The 26,893-nt window shown below is 42.9% G+C and overlaps 2 protein-coding genes across 5 annotated transcripts; both read left to right on the top strand.

Moving 5' to 3' along the window:
- Positions 1 to 7,681: 7,681 nt before the first annotated feature.
- cmtr2 (cap methyltransferase 2) lies at positions 7,682 to 26,666 on the top strand. 4 transcript variants are annotated; one of them, XM_051078014.1, is made up of 4 exons: positions 7,682 to 7,716; positions 9,881 to 11,140; positions 12,373 to 14,125; positions 25,778 to 26,666. In XM_051078014.1, the coding sequence occupies exons 2-3, from the start codon at positions 9,890 to 9,892 to the stop codon at positions 13,420 to 13,422; spliced, it is 2,301 nt and encodes a 766-aa protein (XP_050933971.1). In that variant the 5' UTR covers positions 7,682 to 7,716; positions 9,881 to 9,889; the 3' UTR covers positions 13,423 to 14,125; positions 25,778 to 26,666. The 4 variants fall into 4 exon arrangements, with proteins under 4 accessions (XP_050933971.1, XP_050933974.1, XP_050933969.1 ...); XM_051078017.1 differs by lacking the exon at positions 25,778 to 26,666 and adding an exon at positions 23,209 to 23,401 and having other exon boundaries at positions 12,373 to 13,887; XM_051078012.1 differs by lacking the exon at positions 25,778 to 26,666 and adding an exon at positions 21,118 to 23,401.
- LOC108877777 (cap-specific mRNA (nucleoside-2'-O-)-methyltransferase 2-like) lies at positions 14,205 to 26,666 on the top strand. Its single transcript, XM_018667949.2, has 2 exons — positions 14,205 to 16,219; positions 25,539 to 26,666. The coding sequence occupies exon 1, from the start codon at positions 14,732 to 14,734 to the stop codon at positions 15,752 to 15,754; it is 1,023 nt and encodes a 340-aa protein (XP_018523465.1). The 5' UTR covers positions 14,205 to 14,731; the 3' UTR covers positions 15,755 to 16,219; positions 25,539 to 26,666.
- Positions 26,667 to 26,893: the final 227 nt, after the last annotated feature.

Here is a 26,893-nt window from a genome sequence, read left to right as displayed (position 1 = left end):
CCAACAGATCCCACCATGAGCAGCACTAGGCGACTGTGGCAAGGAAAAACTTCCTTTTAAGAGGCAGAAACCTCGAGCAGAACCAGACTCAGGGTGGGCGGCCATCTGCCTCGACCGGTTGGGTTTAGACAGAAAGAGAGGGGAGGGTGGGGGGAGTGGGGTAAGAGAAAGACAACACTGCAGATACACAGACTAGGTCAAAATGTAAATAGTAGTAGTAATAATAATAATAATAATAATAATAATAATAATAATCATTATTATTATCATTACTATCACCACCACAGCTAAAGGAATAATAATGACAAACAGTGAAACATTAATAGCACTAACACTATCACTAACACTAATAAATGTTTAATTATTGTCGTATCGTTGGCTGAGCTGGATCATGGAAGCAGCAGGAAACTCTCCAGCTCTGGAGGCAGAACCCTGCAGTAAGAGACAGTAGAGAAGAGGTGCACTTCAGTTATGTAATAGGGTTTTTTTCATTTTGTGCGGCGCTAATGTCCTCAAAGGAAAACCTCAAACTGTGATACTCTACTTGTGTTTAGCCCATGGGATTATATCTCAACCTGCTGGCCAAATGACTAAATCCACTACATGCAGGGGAAAGAATTCACTAAATCACACAAACCCACAAACTCTGTCTTGAACCCTGCAGCTGAACTCACTGTAAACTGGCTTTAAAGGTTTGTAAAGGCACCACAGCAGTACTGGGAAATACAAGCAGCATGCAGCCATCAAGAGGTCAGACTCTACAGCCAAACTCTAGGCTTTGACAGGCTGGTCTTAAGCACAATGCTGCTTTGAGCTAAATGCTAATGTTAGTATGCTAAGATGTCTGGCATACTAGCATACTAACATTTGCTAATTGTGTAGTCAGGGCCAGAGTGGGTCTCATTTTCAGCCTGTGAGTCTCATGACTCCGACCAGCCCAACCTTTCACTGGAGATATATCATTTTAGCCTTCCTAATATATACGTCTGAAATAGTGCACTATTTTCTACCATTTTGTTATTCATAGTGTATTTTATCAAAGATCTATTTTCCACTGTGAAGTATAAATTCACATCTATCATTTATTTGATCAAATATGAGAACACAATTTTGCTGTAATATCAGCTTTTCTAAGTTTTAAGTTTTCATTGCAAAATATATAGTTTTATTTCATATTTTTTTATCCTATTGAAAATAATATTTTCATCCATTATCAACTTAGTATATTTATTATCATACTATTCTACTACAAAAAACATATGAAAACTTACACTTGATTTTTAAGTCATTACATGTTATGCAATAGTCATAATCATGAGCTAGTTATAATGAGATATTAAGTCATAATATTGAGATAACAAGTGTAAATTTGAGCTCATATCTATGACTTACTATCTCATATTTTCAGCTTTTCATTTCACTTCTGAAGCTTTCCTTCTCTCTGACTTTTTCAGCTCCCTCTTTGCTCTTTATTGTCCATCATATTAGATCTTTTCTGTCACACATCACATCTTCTCTGTCTCATGGTGGAGGGAACAACTCAAGGATCAAACATGATTATGGAACCAATGCTTGTGTTTCCAGTCAGACATGGACCTCCTGGACCAAGCCTACTGTTTGTCTGTTGGAGAACATTACTGTTGCTACTCAAATACTGAGTACTAGTGCCCATTCCTAGTGAGTGCAGCCTGTATGATCTGTTTACTGTAATTGTACACCTCCCCTCGTGGCGCCACAACCAGCCTGGTCCTCCGGGAATTTTCCTATTTTCCACTCTAGGCCTGTGTGTAGCGTTTATCAAATGTTTGTGACAGCTGACACTGTTGGGAAAGCTATAAGTTTTGTGGGTATTTGATCTTACACCAAAAAGTAGAGGAAAACAAATTGAAGTTTTGACCTGATAATGCACCAACAGGATAAGCTAGCTATTACACCTCACCCTGCAGGAAAAATGAATATGTGCCCCAGATTTCATGATAGTCCATCCACTACTTGTTGAGATATTTCAGTCTGGACCAGAGTGGTGGACCAACCAACATTAACCAAGTCTAGTGAGACGCCACAAGCATGGCTAAAATCATCCATTATTCTCTCCATTAGATTATCTTTTAATTTTCCTCTGCCTCTGAAAACTAATTTCCAGTCCTCATTATATTATGATGTCCCCTGTAGCCACTTTGTTATTGAAAGATTACTTGTAATGTAGGCTTCTTGCGGTGCTAATTAATGAAATGGCAATTTGTGGCGACGTCCCTTTTAAACGTTTAATTGTTCCTGATAAGAGCATCAGCAAAAGGCCTGAATGAAACCGGATGGCTGCATGGTATTTCTGTTACTGTCTGTGTGTGTGTGTGTGTAGTTTCCCTCACTGTCACACTGATTGAAATCTGCGTTCCTTTTGTGCTCAGAATGGGGGAGGGGGAAAAAAGAATGATGCTCATATGTAATTTGCAGATAACTGGTAGTTTTATGGCTGTCTGTGTCTTTCTCCATAGCAGCTGAGAAAAAGGATGTTTCTGTATCATTGTTGTGACTGTGAGTGTCTAACAGGGCACTGTATGTTTGACTACGTGCATGTATGTGTATGACCTTGTTTTCTATGCATCAAGGTCATGACCAGCAGGCAGAGATCATCATGATGGAGATAACATGCATCCATCACTGTGCTGCTCGGCCTTTATTGAGGTGGTGACAGCAAATCTTTGACCTCGGGGCCAAACTCTGTGGGATAATTGCTGCAGTGACAATGAGCTCAGGTGAAGGAGAGGCCCCTATCACTTTGTGTGTGAGTACAGCAGATCAAGATAAAATTAAATCCTATGTGTGATGCTGTAAGTGCACTAATGTTAATCCTCTACACTAAAGTCTTTAAATGTTTTAACAGTGTATCTAACTTACTGCATAGTTGATAGTGTTTTATTTAGAGACAAATATTATCCAAACAAGCTGCAATGACAAAATAACACAATAAGGTGAATGCTGATTAAAATACTAATTTATCCACTTCAAAGGTATAATATGTAACTTTTTTGAATCAAAATATCTGAGAAAACTAGACCTATGTTATATATTTTGTTGAGCTGTGTACTCATTACCCCAAATGTTTCCAACTTTTTTCAAACCTAGAGAAATCCCTAGCTTTAAACAATGTAATATGGTGTCAGTGGCGTTATATTCCCTTTATGGGGAAACACCTTAGTGCAAACGTAAAAGTAAAACAAACAAAACAAGAAAAGTATGGGACAAGAAGACAGGTAATCTAGTAGAACAGGTGAGCTAACTTTATTGAAATAATAATTATCATAGCATGCTGTATATTATTATGATGATGATACTGATATCAGGCTAGAGAGTTAACAAACATTACTTGTTTTAGAATTAAATTACAAAATGTGAATATATGTAACATGAATAAAACTTTTCCCCATTTGTGAACATGATTTCTGACTGAGTCATGTGAGATAGATTTTCAGTGAAGACAACAACTCCCATGATGCCATGCTGCTTCACAATGTCATAAATGTATGTAAAATGTATGTAAATTACATACTGTGCATTTAAAATTCAAAAAGTCTGTATTTTATATTATAAATAAAAAATACTGATGTGTCAAAATGTATGCTGTAACAAAGGTCTGTTTTTTAAAACTGGCTAGCTAGTGCTTTCAGATGAAGCTATATTGTAAAACAAGTCAAAGCGTTCATACTGTAGGTGTTAATGGCATTATGCTTGTGGTTGACTGCTCTACATATCCCTGACAGTCCAGAGACTGTGACAGTGTCAGAGATGGATTTCGTCTCACCACGAGAACTGAGTGTTGCCATGTGACCAAGTTGTCACAGTGATGTGGTTTCTACCAAAACAGGCATGTCTATGTCACCTACATTGATGTGCATACAGCCTATGTTTATGTCTATGTCGACTGTTTAATTCATCTTTAAACTGTACTCCATTGTCTTGTTGCGCTTCCTGTTGTTTGGCTGTGTTGTCATGATGTATTGTTGTGCCAGATGAAACCATGTCCTCTTCCATATGACTCATTCCCATGGAAACAATAGACGTGTCTTAAGTGCTGAAGTTGCAGGAAACTGGACTTCTTTTAGGTTCTTGAAGACATTTCACCTCTCAAAAGGCTTCCTCAGTTCTGAACACTGGTTGGGGAGTCCCAGGTATTTAACCTAGGGAGGTGGTCCTGAGAATCGTTAACCCACCCTATCGTTATGTGAGTCGTTAGACTCATGTCTCAAGGTGTGAATAGATGTGTCCTGTCTTCCTCTGTTTCAGCGATCAGACTTTCAATTAATAATTTCAATAAATTCCATTATTCCTTAAATTCCTTTAAATTAACATCATTGGCTAAATAACTATAATTAATTAATATTCATAACACAACCTGAGGTACTGTAAAAACGAGCCAAACAATTAAACACTGAATGTGAAGTGAAGTCCATGTGCTCATGCATGTTGGAGCATCGCAGGCTGATGAAAGTCCAGTCAAAGCAAATCATTTAAATATATTCATCAAATCTGACCAGAGGTTTTATGTATGTGACTTAAATACTAAAACAGCATTTTACAATTACAATACTTTGTATCCACCTACCAATTCAAGCTAATTACCCTGCTACTGCTATTCAAAACACCAACACTGCTCTTATCTCTTATCTGTGTTTATTTCCTATCAGCTGTGAAAGTGAGTGGGAGAGATGGACCTGAACAACAGGCAGATCAGTCAGCACACACTGCTCCAGTATGCTGGTGGCAGAAATGAAATGCTCCATTAGAGGTATTTTACAACAACTCCAAAGCTGTGGTGTTGTTTTCTGTTGTAAATAAAACATTTTAAAGAGCAGTAGACGTTGACTGATATTAGCTTAAAGGATGTGTTGAAGTGAGCAGCACTGTAACCAGGTGCAAAAAAAATGTTTATCAACAAAAATGAAAAAGAAGCATGATGAGCTCAGGAATGTTCACCAAAAGCAATGAAAGGAGAAAAGTCAACAAATAAAAGCTGCAGCATCACAGCGACCTGCCTCTTTTACTCTTCTATTGTAAACCAGTGGGCCAGCAGAGTTTGCACGTTCTCCCTGTGCCTGTGTGGGTTCTCTCCCACAGTCCAAACACATGCAGGTTAACTGGTGACTCTAAATTGCCTGTAGCTGTATATGTGAGAGTGAATGTTGATCTGTCCAGGGTGTACTCCAGCTCTTACCCAATGTCAGCTGGGATAGGCTCCAGCCCACCTGATCTCTGAAAACAAATTTCCAGATTTTTCATAGATTGACCACATATTTGATATATGCAGTAAATTGTTACTGTTTTGCCTGAAAGATATCAGAATTCAATAACTAGCAGCTCTGTGTAAACGCCTGCAGATCTGATGTCATTATCCAGATAACACGACCAGATATAGATCACATTAGTGTAAGGAGCCAGAATGTAATTTATTGCAGCACAGTTTTACCCCTTCTCCCACAACTGGCCTATCACTCACTTTTTCATTATCACAAATTGAGCTGATGATACGCACCAACATCAAAAACAGAAAAATGTCTTGCATCACCACAGTAAAGGCCTGGTCACACCAGCATTTAAAACAGCAAAATTTCACAACCATATCATTTCATTTCTGCACTGTTGTATCCACAGTATTCACAGGAACAGGCTTAGTACAATAAACCGTGTTTGTTGTTAGGTCTAACTGTTGCCCTACATGTTTAGTTGGTGTGAAAGAGGCTTTTTCAAGCTGTAAATATAACAGCTGTGCTGTGATAATTGAAAGAGACAGAACAGAGACTTCAATAATATTATTGGTTATTAGAGGTGTTCAGTACCTGTACAAACAAACCTATCAACAGATTTTCAACGTGAACTGAATCACCATTGTCATTAACTGAATCAGCAGTTTTTACTAGTGGACCTCCTCGCAGTGTTGACTGAAAGCACTGTGTTAATCTCATTCATGGTACAGAAAACATATTATAAGACTGTGAACGTCATGGAAAATATCAGAATCTTTGTTTATAACTCGTCATAAACAATAGGCAGCTGAGCTACTAACCTTATGTGGAGCAAGAGTCAATGGTACAAATATGCCTTTTGAATAAACTGTGTGAGCTTATTGTCTTGTTAGCGACCAAGATAAGCTAATGAGCTAACTAAGCACAACTGCTGACTCAGCTGCTGCTGATAACAGGTCTCGTGCATACTCATGGGTAGCTCACCTTGGAGAGTGATGAGGAAGAGATTCTCTCATTTACTACCACCAGCCTATCAGTGACTTAATCATTTACCAGTCTTGACATAGGCTCCTCCAATTTCTACTCAATACTGGCCTATCATGTGCCCTGTACTCTTGAGGCCTAAAAGATGACAGCACTGGGAAATTAGTAATATTGTTTGGAACCTCCCATCAGTATAATTGTGGTCAAACTAAAGGAAGGACAAACACTGAAAGAGTGAAGTAGCCCTATTCCTAAAGAGGTACTCCTCCCAACAGAGAGCGTTACTACTGCTGTTTTCACTCTGAACTCCCCCTCCTTGTGATCTACACTACAATCAGTCTGAAGGACATGTCTGTGTTGCAGTTTTGCTCACAGGACATGTTTGTTAGTGGAGACCAGGATGAGTGAAATGTTGGAGGGAACTGCAGAGTGGCTGCCCTTTAAAGCTAATGTACTGCATGGAGTATGGGTATATCTGCCTCTCTTACCATTTGCAGTGCACATTAAATTTTTTTTTCATGGTCACACATGACCTTTAAAACCCCAGTCTCTTTAATATCAGTTGTGATATATATGTTGGTGGATTTGATTTGAATACTCTAAACTCAGTAGAGCTTTCCCTAAGGGCCTGTTTTTATTTATTTATTTTTACCTGACTCTACCATCAACTTAAAATTTCCTTTTCACTTTTATGCAGATGAAAATGGGAATGCAGGATTTTTTTGTGACTGTGTGAAAAAACCTTACTGTGGTGTGTCTGCTTTTACTCAAGTAGGAGACCTGAGTATTTTTTTATTTACTTATCTGAGAATTGCAGCCAGGTGATCCATTCAGGACTGTGTCCAGTCTCCAAACAGACTGATTACTTTCCTGCACATGACACAGTCTGAGGTAATGAATATGAGCAGTGCTGTAGGAACCTTAATACATAAATAGAAAGTTATCCCCATTATGCACACATTAATATTACAAGAGCTTTCACTGTTATTGCAGTAAACCCAACAAGAAAATGTTTACACCCACCATTTTTGGAAACCCTAATTGCACCTGGAAATCCCAAGGGTCCATCATTTATGAATGAGACTCGTTCTGTGAGTGTCTGTGGCTGTTTTTATGTAGTCACATAGTTCTTGTTGAGTCCTGAATTATTTTGTGTGGGCATCAAATGTGATCAGTGTAAAGTAGACTGGAGAAAAGTGAATGCAGAGATACAAACAGTATGTAAAATCCATTCAAACATATCATTAAACACAATATTTCAAAAGTCAAAGTCAATAGCCAGAGATTCGAATTCTACTAAATTCACTCATAAAGTGAAAATTAGAATACTTCAGCATGGACCTTTTAACTTAACTTTAACTTAAATAAAGCTCAAAAGTATGCGGCATACACCTTTAAAAAGGCCCCGCCTACCCACCCCACAAACGCATGCGCGGTGTTGTTCTGAGTCACGTGACGTTTGCTTCGGTTTCCTGTCAGCAGCCACAGTCCGGTGAGTTTCTATTGCCTGTTTTCAGGCTGTTTGTGTTTGTATCATTGTCAGGCAGCTTCACAGACTGTGCACAGGGACAGGGACATCACTCTGACATAACTTTATGAACAAGACGCGTCAGTAAATTCAGCCACTCCGGGTTTTTGGAGACACATCTCGGCCTTCAGTACCGCGCTGTTGGAAACGTCCCATTCAGCTCCAGCTGAGTGTAAACATGTCTTTTCACTGTCTCTACAGCCCAAAACATGCAGCTACATTAATGTTGTTTGCCCTAACACAGCTACACATTTTTTATCCACACCATTTTTTCATATACACCTTCCAGATTATGACAAAAATATCATGGGGTGAGTGATAAGTTCAATTTGACATTCTCTCAAATCTCATAACGTTGTGGCAGTGTTGTGTAGTGTTTGCAGAGCATTTGTAACACTGAAAATCAATGGAATGGGATAAATGTGGCTTTAGATTTTAAATGAGAATCAATGACTGTTTTCATTATCAACTGGCCTGTGGGATTCTTTTGATTAATTTATTAAATTATCAATTAATAAAACGGCAGAAAATAAGGATAAATTCCGATCGCAGGTGTCTAAAGCTCAAGGTGTCATTTTTAAACAAAGGAACAACAACAAAGGAGGTCACTTTATAAGTAATCATTAGATAGAGAAAAGTTGCAAATACTCACATTTGAGAAGCTAGACTGTACAAATGTTTAACATTTGTATTTGGCATATACCTTAAAACTGTTGTATTAACTGATTAATCTTATATCATTTGATGAGTCAATTAATCAACTAATTATTTGCTACTAATTTTAATTCAACTTGCCAATGACTGACAAGTATGTAGCTAATTCATAGTTCATGTTTATCTGTGAGTTGATTTTTACTTCAGGGTTGTATTTATTGAGCTACAACCCACTCTCACAGCTTCTTTATAATCTTGCAGCACATCTGTGATGATACATGCAGATCTAATTAATTATCACTCAATGTAAACCTGATCTCAGCTCTCTGATAGTGTTCAGTCAGCTCTCTGAATCTCTGTTATGGAAGAAACATTAACACCAGGCTGTTTTTCTTGTCTATATTAACAACAACAAAACCATTTACAAAACACAGCACAGAGCAGAGTGACTTTAATACACAGCAGCAGCAGTGCTTATCAGAGTGATTTATGATGAATAGTTGATGAATGTCCTGTCATTAGCTATATGCTGTATATTACCATTCATCACTGAGTCACTCCAGACTAATCAAGAAATGACCCAGAAATATGTTCTCCTGCTCAGTGTTGTCATCTAAATCATGTGCACATGAGCAGAGAATTAGCTCTAGGGTTAATACGATTCTGACTGTAAATTATTTTTATGTCATGAATTACAAATTGTTCAATAATTACGTGAACTGTTCAAAATTCTATCTAGCTCACCATAATGAAGTTTAATGTGGCTTAGTAAAATGTCTTTCCATCCCAGATTGACCTGAATATAGTTTCTGAAGACCATGCTCCTGTGTCAGCCACACTGTGGGAAACCAATATAATGTCACTGTCTTTTGGAAATGTTCCTACCTCTCAAGATAAATACATTTAAAAATAAAAAAAAAAATAGATTAAAAACTCATGGGGTTATCTGAAAAAATACATTGTCATTGTCAAAACTGGGCTCTTAGCAGCTGATAATGTGAAGATATGTGGATTTCACAGGTACAGCAGTGAAATATTTGAGATGACTTGGATCCTTGTGTAGTTGTCATATGTGCGAGCATTGAGCAGAGTTTGTTATTTTAAGTCTAATTAGAAGAGACTGTGTTTTAGTAGTGATGTAGAAAATCTTGTTATTCTGAGTGGGTGAAGCCCCGGCCTGGTGAGGTAATCACCAGTATTTACAGTCTGCCCTGTTGCCTGAGGGCACCACATCACAATGAGTCGACATTAGTAATTCAACACCACTCATGCATGTAGAGAAAAATGAAGGGTTGCAGAGCCGAGCCTTGGTATAATTCACTGTGAAATGTACTGTCAGCAGATTTTTTTCCCTTGAAGATTGAGTCTGTTCTGTGCCCTGTACTTGAAGCAGGTCACATAAACACTGAACAGTTTGGTGGATTACGTAAAACAGAAAGTGGATTTTTTAATCATGTTGGTCCCCTTACAACAGGTGTGGAGGATGAGCTCAGGCAATGGGACCAGGAGGAAAGTTGGCAAGCTGCAGCATTTCAACAGCATGGTGGCATCTGCCCCTGAAACACTGACCGAGGTTCAAGGTCTTTTTAGTAAAGTTCGAACCTATGCGAAACCGTCCAATGGGGAGTGGAGCATCCCCGATCCAAATGTTGCTCTCAGACACCAAGGGGAGGAGCACTGCCGGCTGCAGGCCCTGAAGGTGTCCCTCAACGCTGTAAAGAACCAGCTCAGTGACAAGAATGTCCAGGTCTGGCATCAGCACACCAACTTCACCAATCGAGCAGGAAAGGTGATCGCCACCGTGCGGTCTGCTGCCAACGCAGAGGTCTGCACTCAGGCCTGGTGCAAGTTCTACGAGATCCTGGGAACCTTTAATCCTCTTCCAGGTGAAGCTCTTCAAAGTGGAGAGCTGAACACGGTCCACCTGTGTGAAGCTCCAGGTGCCTTTATAACCGCTCTGAACCACTATATCAAAACCAGCGAGTCCACGCGCTACTGTGACTGGAGCTGGGCGGCCAACACTCTCAACCCGTACCATGAGGCTAATGGGGGGAGCACGACCATCGCAGATGACCGGTTGATCGCTAACACGCTGCCCTGGTGGTTCTTTGGCTCAGATAACACAGGCAACATCATGATCCAGAAACACTTGCTGGAGCTGCAGGTGTTTGTGTCCAACATGCGTAGAGTTGATATGGTGACAGCAGATGGTAGTTTTGACTGCCAGGAGAACCCGGATGAGCAGGAGGCGTTGGTGGCGTCACTGCATTGCTGCGAGGCCACAGCTGCGCTCCTGCTCCTGAGCCCCGGTGGCTCCTTTGTGCTGAAAATGTTCACCTTGTATGAACACTCCTCTGTCTGCTTACTCTACCTGCTGAACTGCTGTTTCCACTCCGTCAACGTCTTCAAACCCGCTACCAGCAAGGCAGGCAACTCGGAGGTTTACGTTGTGTGTCTGAACTATGACGGCAAGGAAGCTGTGAGGCCTCTGCTGTCGAAACTCATTCGTAATTATGGACCGCACCTGGCTGACCGAGAGGCACTTTTCCCCAATGCAATTATCCCAGAGTCGTTTCTGAAACAGCACGAAGAAGTGTGCTCTTACTTCCACAGGCTGCAGGTGGACACTATCACAGAAAACCTGCGATTGTTTGAAGGTATGAGCACAGAGCAGAGGCAGCGGCTCGACCACATCAGGGACTGTGCGGCTCACGAGTACCTGCAGCGATTCCAGGTAGGATCTCTGTCCAAGTTCAGTCCTGATCTTTGAAACAACAGCTGACAAACAGCATGGACCAACAGGTCCATTGAGTAGTTGTTAGAAAGCAGTTATTCAACCCACTGTGCTTAAAGCATGGTCAGGGGCTTGACGTGACAGATACCTCTTTTTACACCAAAACTAGCATGCATGTGGAGGTTTTTTAAATGTGGGCAAATCTGCTAACCAACTAACTATTTCTTCTTTTCTGTTATGTCATAGTAGATGTCACAAACACATTGGAAAACAGGGTTAGTAAACAGTAGAAACCAGCACGGAGGCCAGTGACTGTGTTACTGTGGTTACTTTTTTATATATACCTCACTTTCTGCAAAGTCAACATTGACTGAATGATGTTCGAGCACTGCTGGAACGGAAATGGATGGAATTTGTGGCTGAGATGGCAAAGAGCTGCAGAATTTACTGACAGATGCGACAGGCCTTCTTTGCCATGATAACTTTTGTTGATGGTGGGGTCCCGCCAGAACAGGGGCGAAAATGAGGATGTCCACCTAGGTGTCATGTTTCCATCACTGCCAATTAAAGCTAGAGCCAGTAAATACCTGTCACTACTGTGGAGTCATTTGGTCTGGGAATTAATACCAGTTGTTACCACATGTTAGTGGTTGTGAAAGGGGTTTATTTTTGTCCAGTGTGAAAGTTTAGATAAAACTAAGTTTCTACACTTAATTAAAATTGTTCTGTTCTTCAAGTGTTAGCAAGAATTTGTTGTGGATTTGTGTTTTGATGACTTAGTCTGTGAAATGAGAAGTCTGTCAGAGTTCACCAGAATATGACTGAAGTCTTATTCGCTAGTTCAGTTTGACAAACAATGAAAAAACCCAAACATATTGTGTGAGTCATCTGAAAGCGAGAAAAGCAACATTCAAGAAGCTGTAACTGGTCAGTGTTTATTATTCCCTGCCAAATGACTTAGTTTTTAGTTTTAGTTTTATCTTTCATTCCAACTTGGTGTGACACAGATAGAGTTGCTGATAATTTTCATGGAAGAAACTGTTTAAATTATTTTAAATGATTTATTTAAATGATTATATACTGTGCCCTCTGAAGGCATTTAAGGTTTTAATGTGCTTTTTTTAATGCTGAAATACATATCAAATCCAATATTGGTCTCAGGTTTCACTGTAGCTGACAATTAACACCATGAAAAAAAGTTTGAACTTGATCAAGTTTCTCTCTGTGTGTAGGTGAGCTTCCTTCCACGGAGCCGATGGATTTCCCGTAACACAGTGAGTCCCGCCTGCTGCAGCGTCTCGGCGGGCCGACCTCTGGGACAGAAGAAGCAAACAGGCTCCTTTAATGAGCGGAGGGAGCTGCAGACCCTGTCCTGGAGGGAGCGCATCGAGAGGGGTTACTATGCCACCTGGATACAGAGACACTGCACCGAGGCCGGTGGGACAGGCTGCTTGCTGGAAGGGCCCTTGTCCGAGCGTCATGTGGATTCGTGGTATGTTCTCATCGGGGCTGCGCTCCCTGCTCTCAGAAACTCTCCGTTCTGCGAAGGAGGACTGTTAAACCACCTGAATGAAGCCCTGATGGACACAGAAGTAGACTGGACTCGTGTACCTCCCTGTGACTCTTGCCGTGTGGTTTGTGCAGCCTCCATCTTGTCCAGCATCACAGGTATTTGCGCCTTCAAAGGCAACAGTGATGGGAACAAAGAAAAGAGACAGTGTCTGGTGTTTGGCAGCCGCTCAGTGTGGGGTGCTTGTGAGAGCCAATTTGGGGATTTAGTCTTAACGTTTTCTGCAGAGCCTTCATTTGCTCAAAGGGGCTGCATCACGCTGCACGACGGGGAGCCGCTGTACCAGCAGGAGCTCTTAGGTTGTGTTGTGTTTTCCCTGCAGACCCTGAGCTCGGGGGATGCCCTGCTGCTGCCTGTGTTTTCTGCCCTCACCCGTGTCACAGCAGCTCTTGTACTCTGCCTGCATGTGTGTTTTCGCTCAGTCACGTTTAGGTGTCCGCCCCCCTCCGGCGCAGTCGGGACGGTGCTTGTGTGTGTCGGTTTCTGCCCTGAAGCTGCTGCTCGGATACTCCCTCTTCTCACCGACGTCCACCACTGCATGAGTCAGCTGTTGCGGGGGGAGGAGGGTAAGAGTCAGTCTTGTGGCAGTGACAGACAGGTGCTGCAGTTTGTTCCCATGGAGGAACTGCTCACTGGAGGACTGACTGAGTTCCTGTGGACCATGAACTCTGAAATCATCCAACAGAAGCTGCATCTGCTCATGCAAACATAGTGCAGGTTATTGAGCTGTGGCTCTCATTTTGTTACAGTCTGTTTTATTCTTGTTGAAGCAGCAGCTGCAACTGCATGAACCTCCAGCAGTTAGTCAGTGAATCATTTTTTGTGTTGATATTTAAAAAGTAATCCACTGATTTGACATTGCACTTCTATAGCGATTGTGATGGACAGTTTAAAAGAAGGATCATCATTTATGCAATGGAACCAAAGACATTGCCATTTTGCCTTGTCAAAATCTGCACCTGTTACCCACAGTGCAATTCAACTGCCTGTAGTTTGGTTATAGATTTGCATGTGATCACTGGAGGCAGTTTATCAGACTCCTTCTGTAGCCGCAAAAGGGTTTTTGTAACTTTTTTTCACGTTTGCAATTCAGAGTTCCCCTTTAAGTCTAATGATGAAGATCTTCAGCAGAGAGGGTCTTACTAATGTTTTCAGGCCTTTTCATTTATTGAGGAGGGTTTTTTCCCTCCAGTTTATGTGATGGTATGTTGGATACAGTACCGAGGGCTTCTTACTGTCATCATTTAGAAATGAAAATCACTGACTTACAGGATGGTGTTGTGTAAGGAAACTACACTTTGTAGATCAGTGTAATGCTGTCTATGAAAACAGGGATGTGGCAAAACAGAACTAAAGCTTGACTAATACATCTGGATGGCAGCCCGTATACTGGACAATAAATAGCAGCATTTGAGGTAATTTAGAAACCGTGTCACTGTTACAAGGTTTGTCAACTAGAGAGCACTGACAAGTTTAGTTTTCAACTTATACAATGACCTGTTCAGTGTCGCATCCTAGGCACACACAAATCTGAGGGATCCTCATTAAAGATGTGTTTATAATAAGAGAAGAACATTAGTTAACTTCTCCTTCTCAGATTACCCTTAAACAGGAGCATTAGGCTCAGCTGAAAAAGATCTAGTGCAATAACAGAAATTTAGAATTAGTGCAAATTAGAGACAGTTTTAAGACTGATGCTGATACTGATCTTGATTTCTGAGTTTCAATAGCCAATAGCCGTATATTATTATTAAAGAATTGGACCTAAGATATGTACTTACCAGGACATTTTAGACTTGAAAAATGAACTGGTCTGCTGTCAAACTGTAATGGTGACACTATTTCTAAACTTCATATATGCTTATATATACACATAAGTTCATACTTGAGTTTAGTCTCAACTTGATTTGCGTTCAGAAGCCTCTTAGATCTTATTTCAGCTCTGGCAAAATGTAAGTGATACAGCAATCGACAACCTGCGGGCGTGAACAACAGTGTGTGATGATACAAATTGGCAGTGCATGAACATGCACGCAGTGAGTCCCGTCTGCTGCAGCGTCTCGGCGGGCCGACCTCTGGGACAGAAGAAGCAAACAGGCTCCTTTAATGAGCGGAGGGAGCTGCAGACCCTGTCCTGGAGGGAGCGCATCGAGAGGGGTTACTATGCCACCTGGATACAGAGACACTGCACCGAGGCCGGTGGGACAGGCTGCTTGCTGGAAGGGCCCTTGTCCGAGCGTCACGTGGATTCGTGGTATGTTCTCGTCGGGGCTGCGCTCCCTGCTCTCAGAAACTCTCCGTTCTGCGAAGGAGGACTGTTAAACCACCTGAATGAAGCCCTGATGGACACAGAAGTAGACTGGACTCGTGTACCTCCCTGTGACTCTTGCCGTGTGGTTTGTGCAGCCTCCATCTTGTCCAGCATCACAGGTATTTGCGCCTTCAAAGGCAACAGTGATGGGAACAAAGAAAAGAGACAGTGTCTGGTGTTTGGCAGCCGCTCAGTGTGGGGTGCTTGTGAGAGCCAATTTGGGGATTTAGTCTTAACGTTTTCTGCAGAGCCTTCATTTGCTCAAAGGGGCTGCATCACGCTGCACGACGGGGAGCCGCTGTACCAGCAGGAGCTCTTAGGTTGTGTTGTGTTTTCCCTGCAGACCCTGAACTCGGGGGATGCCCTGCTGCTGCCTGTGTTTTCTGCCCTCACCCGTGTCACAGCAGCTCTTGTACTCTGCCTGCATGTGTGTTTTCGCTCAGTCACGTTCAGGTGTCCGCCCCCCTCCGGCGCAGTCGGGACGGTGCTTGTGTGTGTCGGTTTCTGCCCTGAAGCTGCTGCTCGGATACTCCCTCTTCTCACCGACGTCCACCACTGCATGAGTCAGCTGTTGCGGGGGGAGGAGGGTAAGAGTCAGTCTTGTGGCAGTGACAGACAGGTGCTGCAGTTTGTTCCCATGGAGGAACTGCTCACTGGAGGACTGACTGAGTTCCTGTGGACCATGAACTCTGAAATCATCCAACAGAAGCTGCATCTGCTCATGCAAACATAGTGCAGGTTATTGAGCTGTGGCTCTCATTTTGTTACAGTCTGTTTTATTCTTGTTGAAGCAGCAGCTGCAACTGCATGAACCTCCAGCAGTTAGTCAGTGAATCATTTTTTGTGTTGATATTTAAAAAGTAATCCACTGATTTGACATTGCACTTCTATAGCGATTGTGATGGACAGTTTAAAAGAAGGATCATCATTTATGCAATGGAACCAAAGACATTGCCATTTTGCCTTGTCAAAATCTGCACCTGTTACCCACAGTGCAATTCAACTGCCTGTAGTTTGGTTATAGATTTGCATGTGATCACTGGAGGCAGTTTATCAGACTCCTTCTGTAGCCGCAAAAGAGTTTTTGTAACTTTTTTTCACGTTTGCAATTCAGAGTTCCCCTTTAAGTCTAATGATGAAGATCTTCAGCAGAGAGGGTCTTACTAATGTTTTCAGGCCTTTTCATTTATTGAGGAGGGTTTTTTCCCTCCAGTTTATGTGATGGTATGTTGGATACAGTACCGAGGGCTTCTTACTGTCATCATTTAGAAATGAAAATCACTGACTTACAGGATGGTGTTGTGTAAGGAAACTACACTTTGTAGATCAGCGTAATGCTGTCTATGAAAACAGGGATGTGGCAAAACAGAACTAAAGCTTGACTAATACATCCAGATGGCAGCCCGTATACTGGACAATAAATAGCAGCATTTGAGGTAATTTAGAAACCGTGTCACTGTTACCTGGTTTGTCAACTAGAGAGCACTGACAAGTTTAGTTTTCAACTTATACAATGACCTGTTCAGTGTTGCATCCTAGGCACACACAAATCTGAGGGATCCTCATTAAAGATGTGTTTATAATAAGAGAAGAACATTAGTTAACTTCTCCTTCTCAGATTACCCTTAAACAGGAGCATTAGGCTCAGCTGAAAAAGATCTAGTGCAATAACAGAAATTTAGAATTAGTGCAAATTAGAGACAGTTTTAAGACTGATGCTGATACTGATCTTGATTTCTGAGTTTCAATAGCCAATAGCCGTATATTATTATTAAAGAATTGGACCTAAGATATGTACTTACCAGGACATTTTAGACTTGAAAAATGAACTGGTCTGCTGTCAAACTGTAATGGTGACACTATTTCTAAACTTCATATATGCTTATATATACACATAAGTTCATACTTGAGTTTAGTCTCAACTTGATTTGCGTTCAGAAGCCTCTTAGATCTTATTTCAGCTCTGGCAAAATGTAAGTGATACAGCAATCGACAACCTGCGGGCGTGAACAACAGTGTGTGATGATACAAATTGGCAGTGCATGAACATGCACGCAGTGAGTCCCGTCTGCTGCAGCGTCTCGGCGGGCCGACCTCTGGGACAGAAGAAGCAAACAGGCTCCTTTAATGAGCGGAGGGAGCTGCAGACCCTGTCCTGGAGGGAGCGCATCGAGAGGGGTTACTATGCCACCTGGATACAGAGACACTGCACCGAGGCCGGTGGGACAGGCTGCTTGCTGGAAGGCGCCCTGTCCGAGCGTCACGTGGATTCGTGGTATGTTCTCGTCGGGGCTGCGCTCCCTGCTCTCAGAAACTCTGTTCTGCGAAGGAGGACTGTTAAACCACCTGAATGAAGCCCTGATGGACACAGAAGTAGACTGGACTCGTGTACCTCCCTGTGACTCTTGCCGTGTGGTTTGTGCAGCCTCCATCTTGTCCAGCATCACAGGTATTTGCGCCTTCAAAGGCAACAGTGATGGGAACAAAGAAAAGAGACAGTGTCTGGTGTTTGGCAGCCGCTCAGTGTGGGGTGCTTGTGAGAGCCAATTTGGGGATTTAGTCTTAACGTTTTCTGCAGAGCCTTCATTTGCTCAAAGGGGCTGCATCACGCTGCACGACGGGGAGCCGCTGTACCAGCAGGAGCTCTTAGGTTGTGTTGTGTTTTCCCTGCAGACCCTGAACTCGGGGGATGCCCTGCTGCTGCCTGTGTTTTCTGCCCTCACCCGTGTCACAGCAGCTCTTGTACTCTGCCTGCATGTGTGTTTTCGCTCAGTCACGTTTAGGTGTCCGCCCCCCTCCGGCGCAGTCGGGACGGTGCTTGTGTGTGTCGGTTTCTGCCCTGAAGCTGCTGCTCGGATACTCCCTCTTCTCACCGACGTCCACCACTGCATGAGTCAGCTGTTGCGGGGGGAGGAGGGTAAGAGTCAGTCTTGTGGCAGTGACAGACAGGTGCTGCAGTTTGTTCCCATGGAGGAACTGCTCACTGGAGGACTGACTGAGTTCCTGTGGACCATGAACTCTGAAATCATCCAACAGAAGCTGCATCTGCTCATGCAAACATAGTGCAGGTTATTGAGCTGCGGCTCTCATTTTGTTACAGTCTGTTTTATTCTTGTTGAAGCAGCAGCTGCAACTGCATGAACCTCCAGCAGTTAGTCAGTGAATCATTTTTTGTGTTGATATTTAAAAAGTAATCCACTGATTTGACATTGCACTTCTATAGCGATTGTGATGGACAGTTTAAAAGAAGGATCATCATTTATGCAATGGAACCAAAGACATTGCCATTTTGCCTTGTCAAAATCTGCACCTGTTACCCACAGTGCAATTCAACTGCCTGTAGTTTGGTCATAGATTTGCATGTGATCACTGGAGGCAGTTTATCAGACTCCTTCTGTAGCCGCAAAAGAGTTTTTGTAACTTTTTTTCACGTTTGCAATTCAGAGTTCCCCTTTAAGTCTAATGATGAAGATCTTCAGCAGAGAGGGTCTTACTAATGTTTTCAGGCCTTTTCATTTATTGAGGAGGGTTTTTTCCCTCCAGTTTATGTGATGGTATGTTGGATACAGTACCGAGGGCTTCTTACTGTCATCATTTAGAAATGAAAATCACTGACTTACAGGATGGTGTTGTGTAAGGAAACTACACTTTGTAGATCAGTGTAATGCTGTCTATGAAAACAGGGATGTGGCAAAACAGAACTAAAGCTTGACTAATACATCCAGATGGCAGCCCGTATACTGGACAATAAATAGCAGCATTTGAGGTAATTTAGAAACCGTGTCACTGTTACCTGGTTTGTCAACTAGAGAGCACTGACAAGTTTAGTTTTCAACTTATACAATGACCTGTTCAGTGTTGCATCCTAGGCACACACAAATCTGAGGGATCCTCATTAAAGATGTGTTTATAATAAGAGAAGAACATTAGTTAACTTCTCCTTCTCAGATTACCCTTAAACAGGAGCATTAGGCTCAGCTGAAAAAGATCTAGTGCAATAACAGAAATTTAGAATTAGTGCAAATTAGAGACAGTTTTAAGACTGATGCTGATACTGATCTTGATTTCTGAGTTTCAATAGCCAATAGCCGTATATTATTATTAAAGAATTGGACCTAAGATATGTACTTACCAGGACATTTTAGACTTGAAAAATGAACTGGTCTGCTGTCAAACTGTAATGGTGACACTATTTCTAAACTTCATATATGCTTATATATACACATAAGTTCATACTTGAGTTTAGTCTCAACTTGATTTGCGTTCAGAAGCCTCTTAGATCTTATTTCAGCTCTGGCAAAATGTAAGTGATACAGCAATCGACAACCTGCGGGCATGAACAACACTGTGTGATGATACAAATTGGCAGTGCATGAACATGCACGCAGTGAGTCCCGTCTGCTGCAGCGTCTCGGCGGGCCGACCTCTGGGACAGAAGAAGCAAACAGGCTCCTTTAATGAGCGGAGGGAGCTGCAGACCCTGTCCTGGAGGGAGCGCATCGAGAGGGGTTACTATGCCACCTGGATACAGAGACACTGCACCGAGGCCGGTGGGACAGGCTGCTTGCTGGAAGGCGCCCTGTCCGAGCGTCACGTGGATTCGTGGTATGTTCTCGTCGGGGCTGCGCTCCCTGCTCTCAGAAACTCTGTTCTGCGAAGGAGGACTGTTAAACCACCTGAATGAAGCCCTGATGGACACAGAAGTAGACTGGACTCGTGTACCTCCCTGTGACTCTTGCCGTGTGGTTTGTGCAGCCTCCATCTTGTCCAGCATCACAGGTATTTGCGCCTTCAAAGGCAACAGTGATGGGAACAAAGAAAAGAGACAGTGTCTGGTGTTTGGCAGCCGCTCAGTGTGGGGTGCTTGTGAGAGCCAATTTGGGGATTTAGTCTTAACGTTTTCTGCAGAGCCTTCATTTGCTCAAAGGGGCTGCATCACGCTGCACGACGGGGAGCCGCTGTACCAGCAGGAGCTCTTAGGTTGTGTTGTGTTTTCCCTGCAGACCCTGAACTCGGGGGATGCCCTGCTGCTGCCTGTGTTTTCTGCCCTCACCCGTGTCACAGCAGCTCTTGTACTCTGCCTGCATGTGTGTTTTCGCTCAGTCACGTTTAGGTGTCCGCCCCCCTCCGGCGCAGTCGGGACGGTGCTTGTGTGTGTCGGTTTCTGCCCTGAAGCTGCTGCTCGGATACTCCCTCTTCTCACCGACGTCCACCACTGCATGAGTCAGCTGTTGCGGGGGGAGGAGGGTAAGAGTCAGTCTTGTGGCAGTGACAGACAGGTGCTGCAGTTTGTTCCCATGGAGGAACTGCTCACTGGAGGACTGACTGAGTTCCTGTGGACCATGAACTCTGAAATCATCCAACAGAAGCTGCATCTGCTCATGCAAACATAGTGCAGGTTATTGAGCTGCGGCTCTCATTTTGTTACAGTCTGTTTTATTCTTGTTGAAGCAGCAGCTGCAACTGCATGAACCTCCAGCAGTTAGTCAGTGAATCATTTTTTGTGTTGATATTTAAAAAGTAATCCACTGATTTGACATTGCACTTCTATAGCGATTGTGATGGACAGTTTAAAAGAAGGATCATCATTTATGCAATGGAACCAAAGACATTGCCATTTTGCCTTGTCAAAATCTGCACCTGTTACCCACAGTGCAATTCAACTGCCTGTAGTTTGGTTATAGATTTGCATGTGATCACTGGAGGCAGTTTATCAGACTCCTTCTGTAGCCGCAAAAGGGTTTTTGTAACTTTTTTTCACGTTTGCAATTCAGAGTTCCCCTTTAAGTCTAATGATGAAGATCTTCAGCAGAGAGGGTCTTACTAATGTTTTCAGGCCTTTTCATTTATTGAGGAGGGTTTTTTCCCTCCAGTTTATGTGATGGTATGTTGGATACAGTACCAAGGGCTTCTTACTGTCATCATTTAGAAATGAAAATCACTGACTTACAGGATGGTGTTGTGTAAGGAAACTACACTTTGTAGATCAGTGTAATGCTGTCTATGAAAACAGGGATGTGGCAAAACAGAACTAAAGCTTGACTAATACATCCAGATGGCAGCCCGTATACTGGACAATAAATAGCAGCATTTGAGGTAATTTAGAAACCGTGTCACTGTTACCTGGTTTGTCAACTAGAGAGCACTGACAAGTTTAGTTTTCAACTTATACAATGACCTGTTCAGTGTTGCATCCTAGGCACACACAAATCTGAGGGATCCTCATTAAAGATGTGTTTATAATAAGAGAAGAACATTAGTTAACTTCTCCTTCTCAGATTACCCTTAAACAGGAGCATTAGGCTCAGCTGAAAAAGATCTAGTGCAATAACAGAAATTTAGAATTAGTGCAAATTAGAGACAGTTTTAAGACTGATGCTGATACTGATCTTGATTTCTGAGTTTCAATAGCCAATAGCCGTATATTATTATTAAAGAATTGGACCTAAGATATGTACTTACCAGGACATTTTAGACTTGAAAAATGAACTGGTCTGCTGTCAAACTGTAATGGTGACACTATTTCTAAACTTCATATATGCTTATATATACACATAAGTTCATACTTGAGTTTAGTCTCAACTTGATTTGCGTTCAGAAGCCTCTTAGATCTTATTTCAGCTCTGGCAAAATGTAAGTGATACAGCAATCGACAACCTGCGGGCATGAACAACACTGTGTGATGATACAAATTGGCAGTGCATGAACATGCACGCAGTGAGTCCCGTCTGCTGCAGCGTCTCGGCGGGCCGACCTCTGGGACAGAAGAAGCAAACAGGCTCCTTTAATGAGCGGAGGGAGCTGCAGACCCTGTCCTGGAGGGAGCGCATCGAGAGGGGTTACTATGCCACCTGGATACAGAGACACTGCACCGAGGCCGGTGGGACAGGCTGCTTGCTGGAAGGCGCCCTGTCCGAGCGTCACGTGGATTCGTGGTATGTTCTCGTCGGGGCTGCGCTCCCTGCTCTCAGAAACTCTGTTCTGCGAAGGAGGACTGTTAAACCACCTGAATGAAGCCCTGATGGACACAGAAGTAGACTGGACTCGTGTACCTCCCTGTGACTCTTGCCGTGTGGTTTGTGCAGCCTCCATCTTGTCCAGCATCACAGGTATTTGCGCCTTCAAAGGCAACAGTGATGGGAACAAAGAAAAGAGACAGTGTCTGGTGTTTGGCAGCCGCTCAGTGTGGGGTGCTTGTGAGAGCCAATTTGGGGATTTAGTCTTAACGTTTTCTGCAGAGCCTTCATTTGCTCAAAGGGGCTGCATCACGCTGCACGACGGGGAGCCGCTGTACCAGCAGGAGCTCTTAGGTTGTGTTGTGTTTTCCCTGCAGACCCTGAGCTCGGGGGATGCCCTGCTGCTGCCTGTGTTTTCTGCCCTCACCCGTGTCACAGCAGCTCTTGTACTCTGCCTGCATGTGTGTTTTCGCTCAGTCACGTTTAGGTGTCCGCCCCCCTCCGGCGCAGTCGGGACGGTGCTTGTGTGTGTCGGTTTCTGCCCTGAAGCTGCTGCTCGGATACTCCCTCTTCTCACCGACGTCCACCACTGCATGAGTCAGCTGTTGCGGGGGGAGGAGGGTAAGAGTCAGTCTTGTGGCAGTGACAGACAGGTGCTGCAGTTTGTTCCCATGGAGGAACTGCTCACTGGAGGACTGACTGAGTTCCTGTGGACCATGAACTCTGAAATCATCCAACAGAAGCTGCATCTGCTCATGCAAACATAGTGCAGGTTATTGAGCTGTGGCTCTCATTTTGTTACAGTCTGTTTTATTCTTGTTGAAGCAGCAGCTGCAACTGCATGAACCTCCAGCAGTTAGTCAATGAATCATTTTTTGTGTTGATATTTAAAAAGTAATCCACTGATTTGACATTGCACTTCTATAGCGATTGTGATGGACAGTTTAAAAGAAGGATCATCATTTATGCAATGGAACCAAAGACATTGCCATTTTGCCTTGTCAAAATCTGCACCTGTTACCCACAGTGCAATTCAACTGCCTGTAGTTTGGTTATAGATTTGCATGTGATCACTGGAGGCAGTTTATCAGACTCCTTCTGTAGCCGCAAAAGGGTTTTTGTAACTTTTTTTCACGTTTGCAATTCAGAGTTCCCCTTTAAGTCTAATGATGAAGATCTTCAGCAGAGAGGGTCTTACTAATGTTTTCAGGCCTTTTCATTTATTGAGGAGGGTTTTTTCCCTCCAGTTTATGTGATGGTATGTTGGATACAGTACCAAGGGCTTCTTACTGTCATCATTTAGAAATGAAAATCACTGACTTACAGGATGGTGTTGTGTAAGGAAACTACACTTTGTAGATCAGTGTAATGCTGTCTATGAAAACAGGGATGTGGCAAAACAGAACTAAAGCTTGACTAATACATCCAGATGGCAGCCCGTATACTGGACAATAAATAGCAGCATTTGAGGTAATTTAGAAACCGTGTCACTGTTACCTGGTTTGTCAACTAGAGAGCACTGACAAGTTTAGTTTTCAACTTATACAATGACCTGTTCAGTGTTGCATCCTAGGCACACACAAATCTGAGGGATCCTCATTAAAGATGTGTTTATAATAAGAGAAGAACATTAGTTAACTTCTCCTTCTCAGATTACCCTTAAACAGGAGCATTAGGCTCAGCTGAAAAAGATCTAGTGCAATAACAGAAATTTAGAATTAGTGCAAATTAGAGACAGTTTTAAGACTGATGCTGATACTGATCTTGATTTCTGAGTTTCAATAGCCAATAGCCGTATATTATTATTAAAGAATTGGACCTAAGATATGTACTTACCAGGACATTTTAGACTTGAAAAATGAACTGGTCTGCTGTCAAACTGTAATGGTGACACTATTTCTAAACTTCATATATGCTTATATATACACATAAGTTCATACTTGAGTTTAGTCTCAACTTGATTTGCGTTCAGAAGCCTCTTAGATCTTATTTCAGCTCTGGCAAAATGTAAGTGATACAGCAATCGACAACCTGCGGGCATGAACAACACTGTGTGATGATACAAATTGGCAGTGCATGAACATGCACGCAGTGAGTCCCGTCTGCTGCAGCGTCTCGGCGGGCCGACCTCTGGGACAGAAGAAGCAAACAGGCTCCTTTAATGAGCGGAGGGAGCTGCAGACCCTGTCCTGGAGGGAGCGCATCGAGAGGGGTTACTATGCCACCTGGATACAGAGACACTGCACCGAGGCCGGTGGGACAGGCTGCTTGCTGGAAGGCGCCCTGTCCGAGCGTCACGTGGATTCGTGGTATGTTCTCGTCGGGGCTGCGCTCCCTGCTCTCAGAAACTCTGTTCTGCGAAGGAGGACTGTTAAACCACCTGAATGAAGCCCTGATGGACACAGAAGTAGACTGGACTCGTGTACCTCCCTGTGACTCTTGCCGTGTGGTTTGTGCAGCCTCCATCTTGTCCAGCATCACAGGTATTTGCGCCTTCAAAGGCAACAGTGATGGGAACAAAGAAAAGAGACAGTGTCTGGTGTTTGGCAGCCGCTCAGTGTGGGGTGCTTGTGAGAGCCAATTTGGGGATTTAGTCTTAACGTTTTCTGCAGAGCCTTCATTTGCTCAAAGGGGCTGCATCACGCTGCACGACGGGGAGCCGCTGTACCAGCAGGAGCTCTTAGGTTGTGTTGTGTTTTCCCTGCAGACCCTGAGCTCGGGGGATGCCCTGCTGCTGCCTGTGTTTTCTGCCCTCACCCGTGTCACAGCAGCTCTTGTACTCTGCCTGCATGTGTGTTTTCGCTCAGTCACGTTTAGGTGTCCGCCCCCCTCCGGCGCAGTCGGGACGGTGCTTGTGTGTGTCGGTTTCTGCCCTGAAGCTGCTGCTCGGATACTCCCTCTTCTCACCGACGTCCACCACTGCATGAGTCAGCTGTTGCGGGGGGAGGAGGGTAAGAGTCAGTCTTGTGGCAGTGACAGACAGGTGCTGCAGTTTGTTCCCATGGAGGAACTGCTCACTGGAGGACTGACTGAGTTCCTGTGGACCATGAACTCTGAAATCATCCAACAGAAGCTGCATCTGCTCATGCAAACATAGTGCAGGTTATTGAGCTGTGGCTCTCATTTTGTTACAGTCTGTTTTATTCTTGTTGAAGCAGCAGCTGCAACTGCATGAACCTCCAGCAGTTAGTCAATGAATCATTTTTTGTGTTGATATTTAAAAAGTAATCCACTGATTTGACATTGCACTTCTATAGCGATTGTGATGGACAGTTTAAAAGAAGGATCATCATTTATGCAATAGAAACAAAGACATTGCCATTTTGCCTTGTCAAAATCTGCACCTGTTACCCACAGTGCAATTCAACTGCCTGTAGTTTGGTTATAGATTTGCATGTGATCACTGGAGGCAGTTTATCAGACTCCTTCTGTAGCCGCAAAAGAGTTTTTGTAACTTTTTTTCACGTTTGCAATTCAGAGTTCCCCTTTAAATCTAATGATGAAGATCTTCAGCAGAGAGGGTCTTACTAATGTTTTCAGGCCTTTTCATTTATTGAGGAGGGTTTTTTCCCTCCAGTTTATGTGATGGTATGTTGGATACAGTACCAAGGGCTTCTTACTGTCATCATTTAGAAATGAAAATCACTGACTTACAGGATGGTGTTGTGTAAGGAAACTACACTTTGTAGATCAGTGTAATGCTGTCTATGAAAACAGGGATGTGGCAAAACAGAACTAAAGCTTGACTAATACATCCAGATGGCAGCCCGTATACTGGACAATAAATAGCAGCATTTGAGGTAAAGGTTACAAGTTTACAAAGGTACAAGTTTAGTTTTCAACTTATAAAATGACCTGTTCAGTGTTGCATCCTAGGCACAAGAATTGGACCTAAGATATGTACTTACCAGGACATTTTAGACTTGAAAAATGAACTGGTCTGCTGTCAAACTGTAATGGTGACACTATTTCTAAACTTCATATATGCTTATATATACACATAAGTTCATACTTGAGTTTAGTCTCAACTTGATTTGCGTTCAGAAGCCTCTTAGATCTTATTTCAGCTCTGGCAAAATGTAAGTGATACAGCAATCGACAACCTGCGGGCGTGAACAACAGTGTGTGATGATACAAACTGGCAGTGCATGAACATGCTAATTACTTTGAGCACTAGATCAGCAGAACTCATCCGTGACTAAATTCACTGAGGATTTTGGGGAGGTTGAATAAATAACAGTCCAGCCCTGAGCACCAAACCTCCTGTCAGTCACAGATGGTTTGTGTTGAAATCCACATCGCACAAAGCCGGGAGTTTACCCTGAAGTGCCTGTTGTCTTTAACAACACATTATTTCATCCCTTCTTTATCTTTTAGCCATCATGCAGTTTGTAGCCAAATTACGGTTTACCAATTAATTCCTCTCTGTTGTGTCCAGTGAGAAAAAGTTCCTATCCTCATATGACGGTCTGAATGCACTAAAGTCTTTTATACTGTATGGTCTGTACAACCACGGAGGTGTTAAAAGAAGAAACATACATATACACACATTAGATTGAGTAACAACCTGCTGTGTTTGTTTATTGGTTGTTTTTTTATTCTTTGTTTCTGGTTTTTAATATCAGTATAATGTTACTGAAGAGTTTATTTTAATACAAAAATAATAAAAAATTTGCACTGACAACTGAAGTTTCTAAAGTCAAAGTGTTCTGTTCCTTGAGAAAGCTGAAATATCACAACATCTTCTAACCCTGTGAAAATGAGGAGATTAAACTAGTGTAACGCGCCCAGTGTCTGCACAAGTCTTTTTTCACTGCTAAGAACCACACAGGAAGATTAAATTGTCTTCTCTGAAATAAACACACATGCTGGAGTAACAGAAAATTAGGTTTGTTTTCGTTCCTGGCTGATTTCTG

Source organism: Lates calcarifer, linkage group LG2, assembly GCF_001640805.2.
Source record: "Lates calcarifer isolate ASB-BC8 linkage group LG2, TLL_Latcal_v3, whole genome shotgun sequence".
NCBI lineage: Eukaryota > Metazoa > Chordata > Actinopteri > Centropomidae > Lates > Lates calcarifer.
This window is presented reverse-complemented; position numbering and strand designations above follow the sequence as displayed.

Excerpts from the sequence above, each read along its gene's own strand:
- LOC108877777 (XM_018667949.2), top strand. The coding sequence starts at position 14,732 with ATGAACATGCACGCAGTGAGTCCCGTCTGCTGCAGCGTCTCGGCGGGC.
- cmtr2 (XM_051078014.1), top strand. The coding sequence starts at position 9,890 with ATGAGCTCAGGCAATGGGACCAGGAGGAAAGTTGGCAAGCTGCAGCAT. Across the intron at positions 11,141-12,372 it reads AGTACCTGCAGCGATTCCAG|GTGAGCTTCCTTCCACGGAG; the intron begins GTAGGATCTCTG and ends CTCTGTGTGTAG.